Genomic DNA, 25,739 nt, shown 5'->3' with positions numbered 1-25,739 from the left:
TGTGAAAAAGTCATCCCAAATTTATTTTCGTAACATCAACAGAAACGTTTCAGTAGATAAGTTTTCTTTTTTAAAAAAGCTACACAGTATTTCCTTAAAAGTCCATACATTCGCAACTCAGAAGAGACGTTTGGTGATTGGGATGAACCTTTGGCATGTTCAATGTAACAAGATCCATTTTACAGTGTAAACAGGGTTGTGTTCTTTACGAAGTCCAGCAGGAAAGGCACAACTTGGCAAAAAACTGATCCTAAGCAACAACAACTGAGAGGAGAAACACACACACAATATAGTTCAGGTGCAACAACATGGTGCAAGTAAAGTGTATTTTTTCATTATTATTATTATTACTGAATCCACATGTGTTTCATGAGCCTTCCACATGAGCACAGCTGGACCCTTGAATTCGGGGGGCGGGGGAGAAGCCATATGTTTATTCCAAGTCATTTTAATACCGAATACTAAGCTCTATTTTCCAATGTAGCTTCACATCCACAAAGAGAGGTTATGCAGAAGCGAGGAGGGGAGGGGCTATGGGGGGGAAAGCCCCCAAACAAAGAAACAAACCTCACACACACCATGACATCGTCAGACATTCTTACCAGCATATCATATTTTGGTTCAAATAGTGCACAGTAGCCTCTGCTTGGATCTCAAGTTTAATACAGTGGTTATTTGATAGAAAAATAGACACTCAGCACTACAAAAAGAACAACAACATAATAATAATATAATAATAATAATGAGGTAGATAACTTAGAATCCACAGGGCCATCCCAGTAACCTTCATACAAACACAAATGCCATCAGGGGTTTTTTTGGGGGGTGGGTGGATTGTTTTCCCCTCCCCCCAAAAATGCAAATACACAAAGTCAAAAAGGAAGCTGTCCGCCCCTGCAAGCAACCCTAGATTTCTCCTGTACAAACTCCAAATGCACCACAAGAACACAGGAAGTCCATACAGATAAAACATCTGGGTGGTCTGCACCCTGAATTTCTGAATTGGAAGTGTCTTAGCAAATTAGAACACCCCTCATCCCCCTCCTACTTCATTTTAAATACAGAATCTTGATACAGACATTTCCCCAAAAAATCAAATATGCATGAACAGGCGAAAGGTTTCCTCATGCTACGTGAACTGCTTCCAAAACGCAGTCCCTTGAGATTCCCAGCAGAACATTCCAAACTCGGCCTCCCCAAAGGATCCAAATTCCCTTTCGACAGTATATACAAAGCTTTCACCCTCCTGCTCATTCAGTGAGTCTCTCCCAACTTCCTCCCTGCAATGTGGCGGATTTGGGGGTGGCAGTGGGTGTGGAACAGCAATGCACCGCAAAATCAGGATTTTGGCACAGTTATCTTGATGGCGTGCATGCATTCATGTAGTTTTTAAATAAGCAGCAGTCACCAGTACAAGGTATTTAAGGTTTATCGTGGATTAAACAGACAGTGCCAGTTTAAAAATGTATTTTCATATCCAACAACACATTCTTCTGAGTAAAGTGGGATCTGCATGTCCAGTAGGCATTATAGTAATATTACATTCAAAACCACATTTAAAAACAAACCAACACACACACACAAAAGGTACTATCCTAAAAGGGTGGCATTCTTGGATATTTACCCGCATAATTATTTTCCACATATCAGTCGTGAATTCCAGGAGTGCCAAACTCCCTGTGTCCCTCTCTGAATGGCCAACTGATTTGACCCTGCTCTTCTCGAAGCCACAATTGATTTCTAAGCCGTAACAACGAAACAAAAAGAGGTATATATGTTCATCAGTTTTGGATTTTCACATTGTAAAACGGGCAACGTTTTACACATTAAAGTCATCCATGTAAGAACTACTTTGCAAGACCCGCATCTTTCCAAAAAAAGAAAAAAGAAAAAAAAGAGGAGAGCCCTAAATAGACTCTCCTCCCCAAAAAACAAAACAAAACAAAACAAAACCAGCATGATTGTACTCTGGGCAACTCTTTACAAAGACAACCGACAACCATAGACTCATTTGCACATTGATAGGAAAATAAGGATACTTGAGGTGTAATCTCTTAAAAATATAATATATATATGTTTCTATAGTGATTCCTTTTAAAAAATCCATTCTGCTTCCTCTCAAGTTTTCTTGGCTTTCAATTGACAGCAATTTTGTTTTCCTCCATAAAGTGAGGGAATTGGCGTTTTGGCACAGTGTCTGTGGCGGTGCTGCTGGGCTTCTCGATCTCTGAACCAGTCGTAGACTGGGAACCATCCATCTTGGAGACTGTGGCGGAATTCATTGCTATGTTGATTGCCGGACCTCCCCCAATTGTGGTTGGAAGAGAAGGTATACCGCCACTCTGGATGACAGAGATCTCGTTGGCTTTCATGGCTAAGCCGTTGCTGAGGACTGCAGCGTACTGGTTCCATGCTGAGGGATCGAGGCTGACCGAGGCAGGAACAACCTCCTTGGGAAACATCTCTGATACCTTCTTGGGATCATTTCCAAGCAGAGCTATGGGGTTGTCGATGGACAGTCTTCTTCCACGCCTGGGGGAGTTGTTCCACATGTGAGTTCCAACGTGAACCTTAACAGAGACAGGAAGGAGGGGAAAATATCAAAATGATGTTTCCACTTCTAACCTATCCATTGGCAAGAAGCAAATGGGAGCTATGGGTAAAGCATTTACATTGTGAAAGAGTTTCAAACCACAGCCACGGATCTGTGACTTGGGCAAAGTCCATCACTCGCTCAAGCTGCTTTCACGGGTGTGTTAATAGTGAAAAGTGCAATAACCCCAAGCACCTTGCCCTGTGCTCCCAGGAATGACGATGCTACACAGATGCAAGAGATTAAAGAGGCAAGCGATTAAAAGGGAAGGGGACAGATGGCAAAAGGAAGTTCCCTACCCCCACAAACATGGTACATTCTCTGTGCTGGGTTTTCCCGGCAAGAGCTAAAGCAGCAGGAACCTTCTGAACGTCAATGAAGTTAAGACCCTTGTGGGCTTTAGGAAGCTCTGCAAGAGGCAGTTTACAACACAAAGACAAGCCCTTTTAATGTGGTCCTCTACGTTAAAGTTAAATTCATGACATGGAGTGAAGAGGGGTTGCAGCCACTGGCTCTGCTCCGACTCAGTCAATGCATTTAAAAGGAGGATTGCAAAGGTATTCACACTAAGTCCACCTGAGCCCCTCTTCTCATCAAGATAAATCACAATTAAATTAAATCAATCTGATTACTTAAATTAATCACAAATTAATTAAAGCGCACCATTAAAATAACAACGGATAACTAATGCAGCAGGAACATCCACAATTGACTATAAATTGCCACACAACTGACTAGGTTGCCACAATTGCCGCATATGGGCTTGCTGATGGTGGGCCCAACTCCCCACCCCAACAGAGGGACTCATGTTGGACTATAATTAAAGTAGGGCAGAGGAACTTGTAGTTCTCTAGACATTGCTGAACTACAACTCCCCTCAGACCCAGCCAGCATGGCCAGTGAGTCAGGGATGATGAGAGTTTTAGCTCAAGAACATTTGGAAGGTCCCAGGAAGGAGGAGACAAGTGACACATTTGACCACAGTACCAGTTCCAGCTTCAGAAGTTTGCTGCTGTTCTGGCTTTCCCACAGCAACCACTAGCAGTCCCGTTTTGGTTGGAGAAAGAAAAGCGAGGGATCAATACTTAATTTTTTCTGCGCCTGAATACAAATCAGTGCTTTCCCTCCTCGGCTCACCTTGAGGTTCCCTTTCGTGGTGAAAGCCCTTCCGCAGATGGTGCAGGCGAAGGGCTTTTCGCCCGTGTGAGTCCGCTCATGAATCTGGAGGGCACTTGCCGAAGAGAAGTTCTTGCCACACGTAGTGCAGATATGTTGCTTCGCAGTCCGGCGAGGGGGCGGCACCAGCAGAGGCCCAGAGGACGACAACACATGGGGGCCAATAAAATGGGCTGTGGTAATGGAGCGATCGCTAGGAACTTCCATTTTTATAAGACCTGGCGGCGCTCTGACAAAAGCAGGGTGGATGCTGTTTCGACCTGCAGAATAATTTCAAAAGGGGGACAGAGAACGCATTGGTACCTTAAATGCGATGAGCCTGATTCAATGTTTCTAAAGGACTTAGTGACTTTTTTTTAACACACACACACACAAAATCCAGCTGAGCAAATGCGAACAAATCACCATATGATCATATGCTTAGGTTGGAGACAGATGCACAAAAGCACAAGGTCATTTGTAAATAGGATAGCTGGTTGCCGTCGGTATATGCATTCTGCTGAGAGGCTTGTTTTACAAGAGCAGGACAAAAATAATAATGTGTAACTGGAAACCTCTCTTTGGATAGAATTCTAGGGTCTGTCCACCAGCCAAACAGGCTGCCACCCATGCCATGGGACTCAGATTCAGGACAGACAAGAGAAAGGACTTATTCTCACAGCACGAAGTTAGGACTATGGAACTCTCTCCCACAAGAGGCAGTGATGACCAGCAACTTGGATGACTTTAAAAGCAGGTTAGAAAAATTAATGCTGGATAAAGCTATCAGAGGCAACTAACCCTGGTGGTTATGTTTTGTCCCCACTCATGAGAGGGAGCCTGCAGTATCAGGTGCTGGAAACTTCAGGAGGAAATAGAGCATTTGGGGTTCGAATCCAGCTTGCGAGCTTCCCCTGTGCATCCATCCAGTTGGTCACAGGAGCTTGGACTAGATGGACTTCTAGTCCCTGCAGCTCCACAGGCACCCCAAAATCTGCTCTGGAGGATTAGGGGACCTTCTGGAGCAGGTCATGAGGAGCATGTGGGCTTCAGGGGTGCAGGAAAGGCAGGGCAAATCTGCTTGCTCAATGCCAAATGTCATCCTTTAAAATGGATGCCTGTCTCCAGACCTACGGGGGGGGGGGAGAGACCCTCTGCTTTTGGGTGGGTATACAAAGGAGGCTTTAATGACAATTAAGTGTCATGCAAATTTTGCTAAATTTGTATTCGCTAAGCACAGGTTTTGACGTCTTTTTCTAAGTCTGCAGTACTTTTCAATGATGTTTAAAAAAAAATTGATGAAAAGAAGACGTATGCCGAAAGTTTGATGTTATAATAGCTTTGTTGTATTAGGCATTAACTCCCAACTCTTTTAGACCCACCCATAATGGAGATGGTTTTACAATGCTTCTGACAAGACATAGAAGAGGCAACTGCTAGAACAGATTGAAGAATCAATAGTTCAGTAGCCTATTCTCGCAGTGGCCAACCAGGTGCCAGTGGGAAATCTGCAAACAGGAAGTAAGCACTACAGCAACCTGCCCTCCTGATATTCCCAGCAATGGAGATAGGAGATGGCCTTCCTCCATGAATTCATCATATATATATATATATATATATATATATAGTAAAGGTAAAGGGACCCCTGACCATTAGGTCCAGTCGTGACTGACTCTGGGGTTGCGGCGCTCATCTCGCTTTACTGGCCAAGGGAGCGGGCGTACAGCTTCTGGGTCATGTGGCCAGCATGACTAAGCCGCTTCTGGCGAACCAGAGCAGCACACGGAAATGCCATTTATGTTCCCGCCGGAGCGGTATCTATTTATCTACTTGCACTTTGACATGCTTTCAAACTGCTAGGTTGGCAGGAGCAGGGACCGAGCAATGGGAGCTCACCCCGTCACGGGGATTCGAACCGCCGACCTTCTGATCAGCAAGTCCTAGGCTCTGTGGTTTAACCCACAGCGCCACCCACGTCCCATCCTCTTTTAAAGCCATCCAAATTGGTGGCCAGCACTACCTCTTGTGGAAGGGAATTCAACTGTGCAAAGAAGCCATTGCTTTTGCCTGCCTTCAATCTTTCAGCTTTTAGCATCGTCTGGGTGTCCAATGTGGTACGGCTCTTTGATATTATTGCCTTTGCAGCAAGTTGTTTCCAGTCCCACACAGCACCAGTAACACAGGAAGATTAATTCCACATGGCTGCTTTATGGGGAACTTTCTGTGCTACTGCTGGCCCTGGTGGAGGGAGGGAGGGGCAGCAACAGCGAAGGAAATCATTCCTAGGTTATCTGCATGGCACAAATGCCCCCCACAGGCCAGCGACCTGGTGACAGCTGTTGCACTGTTAAGATATAACACAGGGATCATCCTTGATTGGGAGCATGTCACGTAAGAGAAGATTCAACAGCCAATAAAAGCAGCCACCAAGATCATCTGTATATATGACCTTGTGGCATGACAGGGATGATCTCAATTAGTGCTGTGCTGAAAATTTATCTTACATTTCCTCCCAAATGAATGAGAAATTAATTTGAAGCTTTGTAAATGAACAACAACAGCAAATTAAACAGAAAACTGTGAGACTATTTTAATTGAAAAGTTCCAGTTACAGATAGGTAGCCGTGTTGGTCTGCCATAGTCAAAATAAAAAAATTCCTTCCAGTAGCACCTTAAAGACCAACTAAGTTAGTTCTTGGTATGAGCTTTCGTGTGCATGCACACTTCTTCAGATACACTCTGTGCATCTGAAGAAGTGTGCATGCACACGAAAGCTCATACCAAGAACTAACTTAGTTGGTCTTTAAGGTGCTACTGGAAGGATTTTTTTAATTTTAATTGAAAAGGTTACTTGTATGAAGAGAAAGACACCTGAAGGTGTATAGTTGGATGTAAGCAGAGGTTGGATGGCTACCTGTCATGGATGCTTTAGTTGAGATTCCTGCATTGCAGGGGGCTGGACTAGATGACCCTTGGGTCCCTTCCAACTCTACAATGCTACGATTCTATGAAATATGCACCTCCTGAGGGGGTAGGGCAGGGAACACAGAAGTTTCACATTACTTCTTAAGCCATTGCTTTAGCCATACAGTCAAGCCATTTTAAGCAACTGGGGCTCTGGCAGAAACAAGAAACCAAACTTTTCCTTTCTCCCATCAATGAGAGTACTGTGGCTCTTCAATCAGACACCTTCATGTATCCCTAGCACTCTTTAAAGGGAGAAAAAGAAAATAAACCACCCAACTGCTCCTGTCTCAAGGAAACTAGTTTAAGTATCTTGGGTTGTGTCATTAGGTGTGCATGTCTTTTTGATTACATTTAGGTTTGATGCTTTACAGACACTGGGAATTTGGGACAAACTGGGCAGACAGATGGTGAGGAAGCAGAAGCCTGGCAAAGAAACAGAGGCAGTGGTTACCTGACTTCTACTTTGCTCATCTGATGGCAAGAGGACATCGGATTGTTCTCAAGCCTCCCATCATGTTGCTTAGCTTTAGATCCAGAGAAAGACCAATACCAATTCCACAAAGAGAGCAGCTGTAGCATTTCTCCAACCTGGGAGTCTCCCAGGCTGGGTGCTCCCTTTCTGTAGCACATTGTTGGAGAACCTCTGGCACACCAGACATGGTCGAAATCCAACTCCCATCAGCCCCAGCCAATACAGCCAGTGGTCAGGGCTGATGGGAAATGTAGTCCATCAACATCTGGAATGCCACTGCTTCTCCATACCTGGTCCAAGAGACTTGCTAGCCAGGCACAGCCAGCAAGCTGTGAAGCCAAAACACACACCCATAGATGTAACAGTAACTGTAATGGGGACGAAAGAAAGAAAGAAAGAAAGAAAGAAAGAAAGAAAGAAAGAAAGAAAGAAAGGGTGACTCACCATATTCTCCATTTGGGAAGAGCAACCCAGGTTCCTCTTTGATAATCTTTCGACCAATACTGCCATAAGTTAGATCCAAAGCACTATCCCTTTCCACGGGACGGATTTCAGGACCCGTGGTGTGGGTTTCGGGACCTTCAGCCTTACTTCCCGCTGCACTGTCCTCTTGGATGCTAAAGTCTGGAGACTTGGATGTGGGGCTCTCTGCTTGACTGTTGGCTGGAGACAATGCTGGGAAAGAAGCTGAATCAGAGGCAACAGGACTGCGGCTGCCATTCTGATAGTCTGCATCACCCATTACTGAGGAAGAGTCATTGGTCATACCATCGCTCTCTCCTGAGCCATTATCGCTGCATTTCTGGCTGCTTTGGCGCTGCAAGGACAAGGTGGAGTTCACCATCTTCATTTGGCTTTCCAGGGCTGAAATGCTGGAGAAAACAGAACTCGTAGGCTCGCCTGGAGTACCACATGGAGCAAGTGGCTTGGAAGAGTGGCTTAGGCCATCCCGTGACTCCAGATCTTCTGTATCCATGGCTTCCACATTATCCTCCAGGCAACACGGGTCTCCGTTGTTCTCAGCTACAGTAGCCTCCACCTCAGTGTTGTCCCGCGTGTTTTCTGGGACTGGGCTATTGGGGATTTGTCCGCCCATGTGCATCCGGATGTGTTGCTGCAGCACCACAGCATTGGTAAACTTCTTCTGGCAGATGGGGCAGGAGTGCTGCATCTTCAAGGGGGTATTTGCGCGGTGCACTCCATAATGCGTCTTGAGGTTGCCTTTGGTAGAGAAGGCGCGGCCACAGATCTTGCACTTGAAGGGCCGCTCGCCCGTGTGAGTGCGGTAATGCATCTTGAGGGAGCTCTGGCAGCTGAGGACTCGGTGGCAGATCAGGCACTCGTTGGGGTCTGACGCGGATTTGTCAATGTTCTCCACCAGCTGCTGAAGCTTTGTCGTTTCGGAGCCTTGCTCACCAGCTCTGCCCACATGAAACACACTTGCACTGCAGCCGGCCTGCGGGGAACTCCTGTTCTGCTCGACTCCCGACTCGTGACTCGCCGTACCCGATGAAGACCCACCTTCGCTTTCCGGAGAAGGCCTGGGCTGCATGTCACTCAGAAGCACACCGGCAAAAGAATCCTTGCTGCTTGCCAAATTGGAAGCGTGTGGAGGTAAGCTGGCACCTACAGAGGTAGGCAGTGCAGTCAAGATGGGCTTGGTGTCTACAATAAGGTTGGATTCATCCAGCGGGACAGACATCCCATAGGGTATGCCGCTGCTGGTGGGCATGTTGTCCAGGTGTTCCGGTACAGGGTAAGGATTCATTTTGATTTGGGGATATTTGTCCTTATGCCTCTGGAAATGCACTTTAAGGTTGCCTTTGGTCGTAAAGCGATTGCCACAGATGTTGCACTTGTAGGGTCTTTCGCCCGTATGCGAACGGAGGTGGATCTGCAGGGCGCTGTCGTTGCCAAAGACTTTGCCACAGAACTTGCACTTGTGTTTGAAGAAGGAGGAAGGCTCTTCCAGGCTTGGTTTGTTTTCGGGCATGTTGAGGGTGGCCAGCTTCCCTTTCGCCTTCTTCGAGGGGTCGACTGCTGCTGGGGAAATGGCCGAAACCGGGTTTTGGAAGATGACCGAGCTGGACGATTGAGGTAGCAAAGGGTTCGGGAAGCGGGAGATGGCGCCCGACAGGCCTCTGATTGCGTCGGGCTTCAAGGAGATGGCCGCTGGCGTGAGCCCACCGGCCATAGAGACAGCGGCCGGCATGCCGGCACTCGAATGAGGTAGTTTGCCTTGCTTCAAGGATTCCAGGGATAGGCTTTGGTTCCCAGCTTTCTGTCCGATTAACGCCACGGCAGCTGACAGTTGTTGGGACATGTGGGCTCCCAAAGCTTTGAGCGGGTCGGCAGCAGCTATTGAAGGGTGCAGGATGTGGGGGGCCATCATGGCAATCTGGATCCGGATCTGCTCCGTCAGCTGGATCTGTTGGAGCTGCTGCTGCTGTAGGCACACGAGCTGCTCAAGGATCATGGGGATGGCGTTGAGGCCAGCCATGGATGGAGACACAGTCTCCGAGGTACATTGGTTGACAGCCACTTTAGTGCCACGTATGGACTGCAAAGTCACGTTAGTGTTTGGTACTTTAGGTTTGGGCATATAGCTCAACTCATGAGCCGCGGGAGCGACAGGGGGCTCCGTTTTGAGATACATCCCTCCCTCCGGTTCAGCGCCGACCTTCTCTGCTCTCTTCTCCGCAGAAGCAGAGTGACTCTTGGCAGGGCTCTCTTTGGCCGTCTGACCGTCCATCTGATTGCTGGGGAAACTCCCCGAGGAGCTGTCAGGGAAGTCTTCCAGGGGCACCGTGACCTCGCCGTCGTTCATGATTAGGACAGGTGGCGTCTTAGTGCAATTTTTCTTATGCTCGAGGAATTCGGAAAGCTCAAAGAACTCTGCACAGCATTTCTCGCAGATGTTGGTCTCCTCCGTCCGGCACCTTTTGGAACTCATTTCGCCCCCTCTGTCACCTGGGACGTCTTGTGGACTCCCTAGAAAGAGACATCAGAAAGAAAAAGAGAGAGAGAGAAGGGGTCTCAGAGCAAGGTTCTTTTACAGGAACAAAAGCACAATCAGATGTCTCTGCTGGGAAAAGGCGGCTAGTAGACCAAGACATTTGCACATTGGAAATGCAAGGTGCAATCAAGGAGGATTTTCAATCCCTTTTACCCAAATCCAGTTCCCATTGCTGCCACGTGTCAAAGCAATATGGGTGCTAAGCTCCCTACCACCCCAGTTTAAAGTATTTCTTATTAGCTGTGCAATGACAGAGTACATTATCCATGCAAATTGCCTTCCAATACCAGATTCCAATGTATACAGGTAGGCTAAAGAAGTCCAGGTGTGCAATACAGGGTCAGCTCAAAGTAAGAGGCAACTCAAAGTGCGCTGACAGCAACACACACATACCCCATCAGTGGAGGCTGGTTCGTTCAGGTGAATGGGGCGCTGCCCCCATCAATCGCAGTCTGTTCTCACTTGCCTGCCTTCTTATTTACAACGTGTCAGCCTCCTCCCCACTCTGCTGCGATAGCTCAGTCAGCAGAGCATGAGACTCTTGATCTTGGGGTCGTGTGTTTGAGCCCCACATTGGGCAAAAGATTCCTGCATTTAGAAGACATCTGAAGGCAGCCCTGTTTAGGAAAGCTTTTAATGTTTAACAGACTATTGTATTTTAATATTTTGTTGGAAGCCACCCAGAGTGGCTGGGGAAACCCAGCCAGATGGGTGGAGTATAAATATATTATTATTAATTATTATTATTATTATTATTGACTCTTGGTGTCTCTTCAAACTCTATGATTCTAGGTGGGTGGGGGCGAAACTAGAATTAGTTGGCTCCACCAGTCATTGGCTCTACCCACTGCTCACCTTGGTGCCTTACACCTGATTAGTCCCATCAGCCACCATCACTGAGCTCCCCCCTCCCCAAATCCACCTGTGGCAGTGTGGCTTTATGCCTCGCAGGCTTCCTATCTCTGTATGGGGTTGGACCCTATTTGGGCTACAGCCTGATCCTGTAAAGATTTGATTTCTGCAAAAGCTCTCTGAACAGGAATGACGTACATCAGGAGAGCACACTTATCCATGAAGGAGTCAAATGCACCCACAAACACAGCCAAGTTGGACATTCACATATACCTGCAAGTGCAAGGATGAGATGCCACATCTCTGTGCCACCTTATATACAGAAAGGAAGACCATACAAACTCTCCCCCCCCCCTTTAAGTAATAGCCAACATTATGGAATTATACTGCAAATTCCCTCAAGTTAGTTTTTCTTATAGATGCTCCCCCATGTGGAGATCCCGGGTGTTTACACCATCAACAGAAAGGAGATTTTGTAAACTCCCTGAAATTACAAAAAAAACAAGTCACCCCGTTATGGAGGGGAAAGACTGGAGGAGGGCAGATGTTTATCTCAGATGTTTATTGCAAGGTTGCAACCTCAAGGGCTTAGGTTCAGGTCTTTCTCAAGAAACACATGCAGAGTCGAAGCAGAAATTGCTGCTGTGGACACAGCATTTCTTCTTCAGTACTGTACAACATTCAATTAAAACACAGAGAATGGCTGAAAAGGGCTTTTGCAATGGATTTACTACATTAAAAGTTAAAATCATTAGGTCATTGTGCATCAAGCTAATCTGAAACTTTGTACAGCATCGGAATATGACAAGACAACTGGAGTTTTTTTGGAAGTACAGAGTCTGATTTTTTTTTTTTAATGCCCACCAGTATGAGGGGAGGAGAACAATTCCTTCCCTTCACCCCACCCTAGTGAGCTGAAAGGAATCAGCACTTTTCATCCTGTTTAAGATGTATTATGTACTTACTCTCAGCTAGGGGTAGAGAGAAATTAGATTCAATCTGCATTTGAAGGGAAGCAGTTTGCACTATCCACTTTGCACTTTCCAAAGCAATCCAAGAACCAAAACAGAGCTATCACCTTTGAAGTTCATTCTTCTCTGAATTTTGCAATGCAGCTCCCAGGCCTAGTAATATGCACAAAAATGCATTCCCCCCCCCAAAGCCCCACACCCACAAAGATAGCAACTCTGTTCTTTCCATGCAGTTATAATGGCATATGCATGCAGACCTAACAGCACCTGCACATTATTCCCCTGGCAAGAGACATTTATCCATTCCCACTCACTCCATTTCTATCCTGCCCCTGGACAGTGCAGGATGGGGTCCTCCCCTCCAGAATGAGTCACTACAACCACTTTGTAAAGTAAGGTTGGGAAGAGAGAATGACTGTCTAAGGCAGGTGCCAGCAAACTTTTTCAGCAAGGGGCTGGTTCACTGTCCCTCAGACCTCCTGGGGGCCCGGACTATATATTTTTTTGGGGGGGGGGATGAATGAATTCCTATGCCCCACAAATAACCCATAGATGCATTTTAAATAAAAGCACACATTCTACTCATGTAAAAACTGAGTAAAAACGGAGCTGGGCATGTTTAGCCTGGAGAAGAGGAGGTTAAGGGGTGATATGATAGCCATGTTCAAATATATAAAAGGATGTCACATAGAGGAGGGAGAAAGGTTGTTTTCTGCTGCTCCAGAGAAGCGGACACGGAGCAATGGATCCAAACTACAAGAAAGAAGATTCCACCTAAACATTAGGAAGAACTTCCTGACAGTAAGAGCTGTTCGACAGTGGAATTTGCTGCCAAGGAGTGTGGTGGAGTCTCCTACTTTGGAGGTCTTTAAGCAGAGGCTTGACAACCATATGTCAGGAGTGCTCTGATGGTGTTTCCTGCTTGGCAGGGGGTTGGACTTGATGGCCCTTGTGGTCTCTTCCAACTCTATGATTCTATGATTCTATGATTCTATGATTCTATGAAAAACACCAGGCAGACCCCACAAATGCCCCAGAGATGCATTTTAAATAAAAGGACACTTTCTACTCATGTAAAAACAGCTTATTCCCGGACCGTTCGTGGGCCAGATTTAGAAGGCAATTGGGCCGGATTCGCGCCCCCCCCCCCCGGGCCTTAGCTTGCCTATTCATGGTCTAAGGTCACTCCATGACACTCATGGCAGAATAGGGATTTAACTCGGGTCTCCTCAGTCCTAGTCCAAGTTTCTAACCACTACAGTGGTACCTCGGGTTACATACGCTTCAGGTTACAGACTCTGCTAACCCAGAAATATTACCTCGGGTTAAGAACTTTGCTTCAGGATGACAACAGAAATCGTGCAGTCGCGGCGGCACAGCAGCAGCAGGAGGCCCCATTGGCTAAAGTGGTCTTCAGGTTAAGAACACTTTCAGGTTAAGAACAGACTTCCAGAACCAATTAAGTTCTTAACCCGAGGTACCACCCAGATCACAGTTGACTTCATTCTTACCTTAGTTGTGTGACCACCCATTCACCCACCTCTCCCTTAAAAGCAAATTCCTATGAGGTGAAGGCCCTCTCTTATACCCTGTTCCTCTAATGACGTCACAAATTTCTTCACTAGCTTTCCCAAATGTTTACTCTTCACTCAATAATGAAATCTATTGGTTGGGTTTTTTGCTGGGGTCCCAGTCAACATCTAGGCAAGGGTGACACAAAGCAGAACTCTCAGAAAGGAGAATCTTTCCTAAATAGTAGCCAGAAGCCAGCCAAGCAAAGTCTACATCAGCTTGCTTTGCAAATATTAATTAGGTTTTGAAATATCCCACAATAGTAGTCCAACAGAACAGATTTATGAGGAACAGCTAGCAAAAACCAGAGGTGGGGTTTTTGTTTGTTTGTTTAAAATGGAGGTGCTATTTTAAGCACTGAAGGCAAAAACAAGTTAAAGGTGGGTTCACCGTCACAAACATGTTGCCCAAAAAGCACATTCACTGTCTTCAAAATTATGTGAGGGAATGGAATCATTTGTATCAATACGGTATTTTATGGAAAATGTTCAACAGGAAGTTCATGCATTAACAAACAAACACACAAAAATGGGTTCCCACACAGTGGTGGAAAAAGCAGTTTTTGAAAAACATTTCTTTGAACTACCACCACTAAACACCCACAGAGGAATATGATCTGGGACCAGAGCCTGGTCTGAAGATCTTCCTTCAGTAATAAATGTCTTACTACAGAGCTCATGCTTGAGAAAATAGCAGAAGATGATGCCTTGCAAACATTTGGTTGGTTTTTTAAAAGGAAATTTTCACCACAAGTGTAGATATCCAGGGATGGAGAGCTTCTAGCCAGTGTGGACCAACTGGGGTCCACCATGCTTTGGAGCTTGGCCCACTAGGTTATAATAGGCAAAGTATGGCCACTTTCACCAAATCCAATGTTATTGCCCTGTCCATCCGACTTTTTGAATCACAGCTTATGCTGGACTGGTTTCAATCAGGGTGGATTTGATTTAAATCACTAGTCAGTAAGACTTGATTTAAATCTTTATTTTTACAGAAAGACTCATTCTTGCTGGTATAATCTTAATATTTACAACCAGATGAAGGTTTCATTTTTGGAGTACAGTGGTATCTCTGTTTCCAAACTTAATCTGTTCTGGAAGTCCGTTCTTAATCCGAAACCGTTCTTAAACCGAAGCACACTTTCCCTACTGAGGCCTCCCGCCGCCGGTGCCCTTCCACCGTTTGGATTCCGTTCTTAGACTGAGGTAAAGTTTGCAAACCGGGACACTACTTCCGGTTTTCCAGAGTTTGTAAACCGAATCGCTCGTAAACAGGACTGTTCTTAAACCGAGGTCCCACTGTAATACAATTTTCAGAGTAGTTTTTACAGTTATATCAAAAATTACTGACTTAGTTATACTATTAGAAATACATAGACAGATAATTATGAAATTATTGTGAGGTTTAATAAGTTAAACTGTTTATATTTGGACAACTTTTCTGCTGTACTTTATTGGAAGGAGAAAAATAATCATTTCCTTAACAACAATTTAAACAATTTGTTTAACTAAAATAATAACATTATAGCATATGTATCCATGTTTGTTAACTGGTTAATTTTTTTAAAAAAAACACAAACAAACCAGGAGACTGAGTTTTAGCACACTTGAAAAACTTAAAACAAATCCTTATTTCCTGATGAATAGGCTTTGGACTACAATGTAACATAAATAGAATACTGCCTTTAGATAGATTTTTTCTCCAAAAGCATTTTATTTTAAAAATCCAATTTAAATTTTAAAAATCTGATTTTTATTTATTTTTAAAAACCATCGATTTTTATCCACCCTGGTTTTATTTTTTAGAAATCCAGTTCAATGGACAAAAGCCGCTGAGAAGATCTGGCTTGCACATTCCCCCATGCAAATTCGATGCCACTTTCAGGGTTACTTTTCAATTCTCAGACCTGCTCCTGAAACATAAGCGATCATAAGATCTGGAAGCCTGTCAAGGCATATCTTCCAGCCAGCATCCTATTTTCTATGGTGGCAAAACAGACACATTTTGGAAGCCCAGAAGAAGTTCATAACCATAGCACTCTCCCACTGTTCCTGGGACCTCCAGTGCCACTCCCCCACTGACCCATGACCCTTCTCCCCTTCACCTTTGCAACTGTTCAGCAAAACTGTTGGCTTGAGAGAGGTCTTACTTCTCTGCAAAGAAAGGGCATCTTAGAGCAGCTGGAGACCACTTCTCACAAGTCCACAATAGCCTACCACCCATTCTTGGTGGCCAAAAAGCCCAGGCCACTAACCACTACCTGTACTTTGGAAGTTGTGCAGTTTGGCTGATTTGTCACCAGACTGAAGAGCAGGTGCTTAAACACGGCTACTCTAACAGTGCAACATTCTTTATAGAAATGTGAATACAGTGGTACCTCGGGTTACATACACTTCAGGTTACAGACTCCGCTAACCCAGAAATATTACCTCGGGTTAAGAACTTTGCTTCAGGATGTGAACAGAAATCGTGCTCCGACGGCGCGGCAGCAGCAGGAGGCCCCATAAGCCAAAGTGGTGCTTCAGGTTAAGAACAGTTTCAGGTTAAGTACGGCGCGCTTTCCCAAATGAGGCCTCCCACCACCGGTGCCCTTTCACATTTCGGATTCCATTCTTAGACAGAGGTAAAGTTCACTAACTGGAACACTACTTCCAATTTTCCGGAGTTCGTAAACCAAACCATTCATAAACAAGGCTGTGCTTAAACAGAGGTACCACGGTACTTGTATTAAGGCACTGCTATGTTAGGTCCGTATACAGTGGTGCCCCGCAAGATGAATGCCTCGCAAGACGAAAAACTCGCTAGACGAAAGGGTTTTGCGTTTTTTGAGCTGCTTCACAAGACGAATTTCCCTATGGGCTTGCTTCGCAAGACGAAAAATGAAAACGTCTTGCAAGTTTGTTTCCTTTTTCTTAACACCGTTAATACAGTTGCGACTTGACTTCGAGGAGCAACTCATAGAACGCGGTGTGGTAGCCTTTTTTGAGGTTTTTGAAGACTTTGGTGATTTTTGAAGCTTTTCCAAAACTTCTTTTGCAGCCATTTGGTAAGTTAAACTTTTAAAACTTTTTTGGGGGGGTTTGGATTTTGGGTTGGGGTGTTTGGAATTCAAGGACTTGGTGTTGGGGAGGGGTTTGCAAGAATCTGGAAGCTTGTGTGTTTTTTTCCCTGCATTTTTATGATTTTCTGTGACCATTGGGCCACTCTGCTGTTTTTTTAAAAAAATTCTGGATTTGAATTTCTGTGTGGTGGGTGGCTGGGGGAACAGTTGAGGAGGGGGTTCTTCAGCAAGAAGCAAAGAGTGGAAGAGGAACCTTCTTCGAGTTGTCCCCCAGAGTCTTAGAAAATGTACTGTACACTTTGTTGATTTTTAAATGTTTTTCTGTCATGTTTAGAAACTTAATTTATTGTTCCTTCAGTTTTTGAAATGCTCTTTACAGTATGTGTGACTTTAAAGAGCACTTAATAAACTCTTGTTGTACCAAATTTGGCTTTGTTTGGGCTTTTTTTGACCATAGTAACGCATTAATTGAATTTCAATGCATTCCTATGGGATTTCGTGCTTCGCAAGACGAAAAATTCGCTAGACAAAAAAACTCGCGGAACCAATTAATTTCGTCTTGCGAGGCACAACTGTAGTTAAAGCTATGGTTTTCCCAGTAGTGATGTATGGAAGTGAGAGCTGGACCATAAAGAAGGCTGGTCGCCAAAGAATTGATGCTTTTGAATTATGGTGCTGGAGGAGACTCTTGAGAGTCCCATGGACTGCAAGAAGATCAAACCTATCCATTCTGAAGGAAATCAGCCCTGAGTGCTCACTGGAAGGACAGATCGTGAAGCTGAGGCTCCAATACTTTGGCCACCTCATGAGAAGAGAAGACTCCCTGGAAAAGACCCTGATGTTGGGAAAGATGGAGGGCACAAGGAGAAGGGGACGACAGAGGACAAGATGGCTGGACAGTGTTCTCAAAGCTATGAACATGAGTTTGACCAAACTGCGGGAGGCAGTGGAAGACAGGAGTGCCTGGCGTGCTCTGGTCCATGGGGTCACAAAGAGTCGGACACGACTAAACAACAACAACAATGTTGGCGGAACAGCCTCTAGTGCATGTTCAGCCAGGGAGGAAGAAAAACACAAGTACAGTGGTACCTTGGTTTACGTTACCTTCAGGTAATGTAATTTTGAGTTACGAATGCAGAAAACCAGAAGTGTATACGCACAGAAGCGCTCTATCACACCGCGCACGTGCGCAGAAGTGGCACCTCCAGATATGGACTTTTGGGGGTAAGTACGGACCCTTGGGACGAATTAAGTTCGTATCCAGAGGGTCCACTGTCCAAAATACAAAAACGGTGACCCGGAAAACTCTGCTAACGACAATCGATCAGGGGTCAGCCAAGGAGAAAACAGCAGGCATGCTGCCATTGACCCTGGAAACAATTCCAGCGAGAACCAATGGCCACATGCCACCCACAAATGGAGGAAGCCAGCAAACTCAGTGATGATGGAGACATGCCTTGAGCATGACCCTCACACAACCCACAAAAGATGCCACATTGTGTCTGCTCCAATGCCACAGCTGTAAAGTTGCACCTTCAACTGGGGTCAGGAGGGCTAGGATCCGGTCTAAGTGTCTCATACCTTGTGTCACCAAAGTCCCACCCAATTACTCTAACTCATCTTAGCGGTTCTGCTGGTGTTATCCATCACAATAGTGGTAACATGTGGCATTCTGCTGGCATGGTGGGGCTTTCACAAAATCCGAAAGCCCTACATCTGCCAAACCTCCAGAACACGTTTAGATTATTCAGAGTACAATGGATGGAAAGTAACTTCTAACGTGTTGATGTGAACATGTTAAAATAAGACCTGATGCAGTAATTCAGGCCTCACGTCTCACGCCCAAGTCTGTGTAGTTGATAATCTCATTTAAAATCTACTGCAATTATCAAATTAGTGGTGAAGATTTATCATGCTTCAAAGTAGCAGATTAGATTTAAAACACACACTAATACACCTTGCCTTTAAAAGTTGCCCACTGAGTTATAAACAGCAATTCCCAAAGATGTCACCTTATTGTAAGACAGATATAGCACTTATTTTTGGCTGGGTCATGCTTGATTGGGAGTCATTTATTTCAGTAGGAAATATTTCCTTTTCAAAATACTTCAGTTTGGTTGACTGTGTCCTTTCTAAATCATTGTACACACACACTTAAGACTGCTTCCCTTTCTCTCTCCCTCTCCATATAGTCAATTACTCAGTGCTTATTACAAATGGCAGTGAGTAGGGTCTGCAACCTCAAAAATACTCCATTCCATTTCCCCCTCACTGTTCATTCCCCCCTCCACATAAAGTCAGCGGTCCATGGCCAATGCATGCAGATTCTTTACTGGACTGTTTTGAGAATCCTCCCGTTCCAAAATTCTTTTCTAAAAGGTTTTGCTGATCTTGGTTCGGCTAATATTGAAGTCTATTAAAGTTTACACTTATCCTGCTCATTCAGATCATTGCCAGTACCACTGGCAACCATTCTGAATAATTTCTTTAGTTGGACATTTCAGCTTGTGTTCCATTAATACAACAGTGATCTGAGGATTTTGGGGGGAGAGGGGTGGACTGCTGTAAAACATTCCCAATATTCCAAGCATGACTGAAGACTACCACACAGATATTATTAGATTTAGGTCAATACTACTCAGTTACGCAGGTGGTCCTACGGAGAACATTTTTGTGTTCGAACTGTAACAACAGCAACAAATTAAATGCAGTTTTGTTCTGAAAACACAAAGAGTTGTCAGGTGCGATTCCAAATATGTTTACTTATAAAGAAAAAACAAAGGTTTCAATGGTACATACTCTCTATTACACAGCCTTGAAATAGGATTCTATATTGTCCACTGTCCAAGGGTGATTTACCTTTATCTATTTTTAATTTCACATTACCATGTGAAGTAACTTTAAAGAGGATTATTTCATTTTTTTTAAGGCTACTGATTGCTGACAAGCTTCTTTTAAGAAGTGTCCTTAGTTACCTGCTGGGCTTAAAATGAAAGCCTTAACTGGACATCTGTTCCAATGCTATTAACATGGAGATTAAAAAGGAGGCCAGAGAAAGGCATTTATTATAGTGAAGATAGCTTTGTTCTGCAGAAATGGGTTAATTTTTGTGTTGGCTCATATTAAATACACCTGTATGCTTTCATAGTCAGAGTGAACTGTTTTTAAAACAACAAAAGACAGAACAAAAGGGGTGGTATTTCACAAAAAGAGAATCGCAACTGCTGTGTTATCTATGCACAAACCAGAAATACTTTGCCCATCCCAGTATTATTGGCCAATCCTGCATTTTTGCCCGAAGCATTTGCTAAATAGCACTACATCTGCCTATGCAAAATATTGCAAAAGCCATAAAGAGGTTATTTTTATTTTACAATCTAACCCAGGTTTGCATTTAAAGATCAATGAGAAATAAACAGCTACTGAATTTCTGCCCCTTCCACCACTACCAATGATGCCCCCTCCCAGTATTGAAGGGGCACGGAGACCCCCCCACCTCCCCTATATCGCAGCTCAGTGCCCAGAAGAGAAAGGGAAGGGGGCGAGAACAAAATCTTACTTCTACCTTAGCCAAGGACCACTTCTTCTTCCGCACTCAATTACTTCCACCAGCAAGACCCCTCAACTATAAACAAGGCAGCTCCAAACCACACTTAACACTAGCGCAGTGTTTAAGGCGAAGCTAAACAGCCGAAAGCCCCGCTGCCAGGGTCAATTGCATGAGAGTCCTAATTGTAAGCTTGACATCAACTTACCACCCACAGCAGGCAGGAGGAGGCAAAGGTTAGAGCAGCAGCTCTGTCAAAACGTCACAAGCTGCAGAGTTTCACAGAAAAGGCCTGATTACTACAACCAATATAGTGTTCCACTGGCATTTTTTTTTCCGGGGGGGGGGGGGAGAATATGAGGAAGAAAATGAAGAACAAGGTATCATGCACAGCACCCCATGATTTGCGGCTCCAGCGACCCTGCCAATCAGGTATTCTCCTATTGCTTCCTTTAAAAATGATTTCATTTCTCCAAAGGCAAGGAACACAGAGGGGAAATGAAATCTTAGTTGGGACTCTCTCAGTTTATCACGTTGAAAATAAACTCAAGATGCTCCTATAAACACTACATCTATCATCAACGCAAGTTTAAAGAGAGCTCATTTTATCAGAAGGTATTTATTTTGCTTAATCCTTTCCATTTATGCAAGTTGGTCCTTTTTAAAAAAGCAAAACTTTTTTCTTGTTGAATTTCTTGATATTCAATTCACATGTCTAAAGAGTTATGGCTGCCATAGCAAAGAACTGCCATGTTTTACCACACTAGTGAGCAGTAATTACTTCTTCTTTTTTTAGTGAAACTGTGCACAAGTTGCAGGTCTGGAACTTTCCTAAGTGTTAGAAAAAGTTCTACATTCTGCACAGCATTAAAAAGAAAAGAATTTGGCCTTGTGGCTGTTATCAAACACAATGGGCAGCTAAAATGCAAGGGGGAAATGCTAATTTTCAGTATGCAATTATTGTTCTCAAGTGACCCACCTGCTATTTTTTTGACCTGCTAATTGATCACTAGGTTAGCATCAACATTCCCAACCCCACCCCACACAACTGCAAACACACATACACACACACTTCACTGAGATGGTTCTCAGATTGCTTCACAATTTTTGTGTTTATTTCCCCCGAAGCCCAAAGATAGAAGTGTTGTGCTTAATTGTGCCTCCTTGCTATGCATATGAAGGAAACCTTGCAGGAATTTTCCGATCAAATTTTACTCTTTCCATATTTAAAAGTGAACAATATGGGCATATTCAAGTTCTTGCTGTGATTTTAAATGCGCAATCCATGCACGGAACTGAGAGAAACTGTTTTTAAGACACCCACCAACACTTTCTGCTACTCTCTCTTTTCTATTATTAAATGAACTTCCAGGACAATAAAGTTCTACCTTACAATATGAAAGGAAAGTGAAGATCTCCATCACATTTCTCCTTCGTTTGAGAAAGCTCCTACATCCTCCGCGCTGTTTTGTAGAGAGTGCAAGTTTAAATGTGAGGATGCACAGATCCAGACCCCTACTTAGTGGGAGGGTCTTGGGCAAACCATGCTTATCCTACCTCACAGGGCTGTTCTGCAGCTAAATACAGGAGGGCAGGCTACACTTGGTACCAAGCAACAATATTCCTTCTTGGGTTTCATTTCCCTCTCCCCTCATTCCTAACACCCAACTCCTCTCCCTCCACAACTAACAATGCATTTACAGAACACAAAAACTACCTTCCACTTGTCACATCACTAGTTCAGTGTTGTCCACACTGACTGGCAGAAACTGTTCAAAGTTTCAGGCAAGGTTCTTGACTTTCATCCCTATGTGCATGCAAGGCAGACACTCTTCTATACCTGACATTTGTTGCAAAACCTGTGGTTTCTTTCCAGGAAAGTGGTGCTTTGGGGGGGGGGGGGGTTGGACAACAGAAGACCAAAAAAAGTGCCATTCCCTGGCACTTTAAAGGACCACAGCCTGTTTCACCAATGCAAAAGCATCCAATGAACTCAGTAGCTTCGCTATCAAAGTCCGCATTCTTTTAAAGTAGCTGAGATTCCTGCATTGCAGGGGGGTTGGACTAGATGACCCCGAGGTGTCCCCTTCCAATTCTATTATCACACTTGCAGCAAAAAAGGCCAAGAAATAGCTACTCTTCTGAAACAAAAGAAATGAATAAGTGACTTAGCGCAGAGCGGCTTCCACACAGCTCTTGCTAGTTTGCTTTATGGGACGGGGGAAAAAGAGGACAAATCTCTCAATCCAGGCACCAAGCAGACTAAGGCCCGCCTCACTTCGCCCCAAGGGCACCACGGACACATTCTCAGTTCCAGGGAGGGCATCCCGAAACCGCTTTAGGAGGCAGGTCGCTCGTGCAGATTTAACTTAGCCTCTAAGAACCATCAATAGCAGCAAAAGGGAAATAATATAGGGTTATTGTGACCAGCTAAGTTTTACCCACTGATAGGACCGAAAAGTTAGCCATGTGTGCATCTCATTTCAGTGGGTCGAGCGCCCAACTAAAAACCGAAAGAACCTATAAAGAGAAAATGCGTTTTTTTCCAATACCGGCGGCGCATCTCCGGCAGAGCCCCCTGGGTGGCGCTAGAGAGCAACTCTCCCACGCAACCTCCCGCGCGCCCTCGCCAGAAGTTACCTTCAAACAATTCCGCGCGAGCTAAAGAGTGTTTTTACTACGGATAACGCACTCGCGCGCTAGTGACACGCGGGGCTTCTCCTTATCCTCCTCCGCCCTGCCATTATCCCCCCCCCCCCCCCAGTTACAGAGCTCTGCAGTATCGGGATCCAGTAATGCTGAAGGCTTCGTTGGTGCAAAGTTAAGTATTACTTGATCGACGTTTTGCACTTAAAAAAAAAAAAAAGTATTATTTGCAACCCAGGTGCCTGCAGCGGGATAGGGGCTCCTCCAAGTCATAATTCCCCGATAACCCTCTTGTTTCTTCTTCCCCGCCCCGCCTTCCCGGAGCGCGCCACTCCGAGGGCGTCATTAACCCTTTTGTTTCAAGGGAGCCCCCCGGAGGTGATTCCCCAGCTGCGGGCAGAGATTTACACGGAAGAAACATCACCTCCAGTGGCCGCCCCGCTCCATCCTAAGCACATGCACAAAGGAAAAACAGTCATGCATTAAACATGGGATTTATTGCCTTCTGGCCAGCTTGCCGTTTTCTTAAATCACCATTAACCGGACTCAACAATCGCACATTTGGGCTCGAAAGAAAAGAGGCGGAGGACCGCGGGAGAAAAGCCCCACACCTCCTGCGGGTCGCGAATAGGACAGTCCCCTCCCCCCGCGCCCCGCAAATATACATTGTTATCAGCTATTTCCATCCATTGGGGGGGGGAGTTTTCCCGGGGGGGGGGTTATTTTGAACGTGTTCCCCCTCACCTTTCCAAAAAAAAGGACACAATATGCACTGTCAAGATTGCATCCAATGTTTCCATTCGCCCCTGAACAACAACTTTAAAACAAATCTGCAAGTTATGGAACTGGATTTCATCTAAGTCACTGTGAAAACTAATTTTATTCCCTAAAGGCTAGATTGCTCCCCCACTTGAATTGCAAAGGTTCTGGTTTGCATCGATAAACCAATCTTAAAATACCCCCTTTCAATGTTTTATTGCACTCATCCTCCGATTTGTGTTCTTTTATTTAATAAAAGGGAGTCGAAATCAAGCTTTCCCGGACGCGTAAAGTCAGCCACGTCCGCCTTGCTACCGACGAGGCTCCCATCCCGGTCTCAACTCCTCGCACCACCCAGGAATTTAAAGCCCTCCGCTTCGCCTTCGAGCGAGTTCTGCCAACATCCCCTTTGCTCCGCGCTGAACATCCACACGCAGCCCCTCCCTTGATCAAGGAGATCCGGAGAGGTAAAAGCCAGCAAATTTCTTTTTTTCTATAAAAGGGGGAAAAAGTCACGAAGCACCGGCGATAGAAGAGAAGGAAAAGGGGAAGAAGAAGAAGTAGTAGAAATGAGAGAGGAGGCGCCCACGAGTTCTGGAAGATTGTTAAAAAGATCTCTCCCTTTTTGCTCACCCCCCACCCCCAACACACCATATTAGCTCACCGGAGTTATTTTAGGAAGTCGGAAATCAAAGATGGCTGGAGGTCAGGCTACAAAAGGTCCCGAGTGATTGCGATCTCTCGCTCGCTCTCCTCCCTCCGACCCCAACACCAAGATCGTCCCAAAGTTTTTGGTGCACAGGAGAGGAGAGAGGAAGAGACCCATCCAAATAAGGAAAGAGATGGAAGGGTGGGGGAAAATATTCAACCCCCCCCCCGCCAGCTAGCCTTGCATTACAAAAGGTGTTGCTCTCGCCTATGCCCCATCCCCCCATCCCTCCCAGAAATATTTCCTGGAGGTGTGGGGGGGGGGAAGGAGGAGGAGGAAAAATGAGTTACCTTCCAGCAACATCCATTGGGATTTAAGGACAAGATTGTCCCACACAATGGAGTGGGGTGGGGTGTTGATGCTAAAGAGATCTTAGAACCACCATAGAAACTTTCCCCCCCTGGTGCGGGGTGGTGGTGAAGTCCCACACACTACAAAAGCCCGAGTTGTTGTCTTTTTAAATAAAAATATATGTATTGAGAGTTCATCCTCCCCAAAGATAAGTGATCAGAAGCCAGGTCCAACACTGATTTTTTTTTGGGAGGGGGGGAGGAGGAAGAGAGAGAACGGGTCCCAACCTAGAATATTAAAATTATTATTAATAATAATAACAACAGGAGCACGCACATTATCCGATCCGTTCCTGCCGTCGTTAGAAATAAAGGTGGGATAAAAGTGGTCCAGATTCCGAAAGGAGCACTCAAGGATCGCGAACCAGCAACCCCAGCGCGCAACGTTGGGAGAAAGACCCCCTGGCACAAAAGCGACCTCTCTTTCTCTCTTCCCACCCCCCCGTCCCCTCCCCCGCAGATCCGATTCCCTCGTCGATTTCTTTTGCCCATCAATTAAAGTTAGCGACTGACCCGCGAGCTCCGGCGGTGTCGCCCTTACCATTTGCTGCGCGCGGGGCTTGCTGCTCGTCCGAATGAATGTGCTGGGGCTTCGCCTGCTTGCGCCTCGACATGGTGCACACGCATCGGGAGCAAAATAGTAGCAATTATTTTCTTCTTCTTCTTCTTCTTCACAACAAATTCCTAGAGTTGGGAAATTACTCCCCTGGACCGGAATGCGCATGTCAGAGTAATTATGATTATCAATAATGCATTGCGATTTATCATGGGTCCCTGACAGCTGATTGGCCTGAGTCCAAGAGCTCACAGATTATTCAAATAAGGTCCATTGATCAGGGCGAAGAAGGGGACGCCGGGCGTTGTAGTCTCGGGCCGGCCGCTGGGCTCGCCCATGTGATGGAAGCGTGCGCGCTGAGTCCGGGAGCGCAAGGCGCGCAGAGGGGCTTTGGCGTAGCGCTTTCGAGCGCCTGATTGGATCAGATGCCCTTTAAGGGGAGCGAAGAGGCGCACGGAGCGTCCCGAATCCATCTTTGCAAGTAAACAAACAACCAGCCAGGCTCCTCCGGGG

The 25,739-nt window shown here is 45.4% G+C and overlaps 1 protein-coding gene across 5 annotated transcripts; it reads right to left on the bottom strand.

Moving 5' to 3' along the window:
* On the bottom strand, positions 1-25,380 carry SALL4 (spalt like transcription factor 4). Of its 5 annotated transcripts, none has more exons than XM_083507963.1 (4): positions 25,212-25,380; positions 7,632-10,178; positions 3,731-4,029; positions 1-2,570 (listed from the first exon to the last, which is right to left on the bottom strand). In XM_083507963.1, exons 1-4 carry the CDS (start codon positions 25,282-25,284, stop codon positions 2,136-2,138), a joined length of 3,354 nt encoding a protein of 1,117 aa, XP_083364089.1. In that variant the 5' UTR covers positions 25,285-25,380; the 3' UTR covers positions 1-2,135. The 5 variants fall into 5 exon arrangements, with proteins under 5 accessions (XP_083364089.1, XP_083364093.1, XP_083364090.1 ...); XM_083507967.1 differs by lacking the exon at positions 25,212-25,380 and adding an exon at positions 24,948-25,006; XM_083507964.1 differs by lacking the exon at positions 25,212-25,380 and adding an exon at positions 24,611-24,648.
* Positions 25,381-25,739: the final 359 nt, after the last annotated feature.

Source organism: Podarcis liolepis (assembly GCF_965112155.1).
Source record: "Podarcis liolepis genome assembly, chromosome: 6".
NCBI classification, from domain to species: domain Eukaryota; kingdom Metazoa; phylum Chordata; class Lepidosauria; order Squamata; family Lacertidae; genus Podarcis; species Podarcis liolepis.
This window is presented reverse-complemented; position numbering and strand designations above follow the sequence as displayed.

Excerpts from the sequence above, each read along its gene's own strand:
- SALL4 (XM_083507963.1), bottom strand. The coding sequence starts at position 25,284 with ATGTCGAGGCGCAAGCAGGCGAAGCCCCAGCACATTCATTCGGACGAG. Across the intron at positions 4,030-7,631 it reads CTTCCCAAATGGAGAATATG|GTCGAAACAGCATCCACCCT; the intron begins GTGAGTCACCCT and ends ATTATTCTGCAG. Across the intron at positions 2,571-3,730 it reads CCACGAAAGGGAACCTCAAG|GTTCACGTTGGAACTCACAT; the intron begins GTGAGCCGAGGA and ends GTCTCTGTTAAG.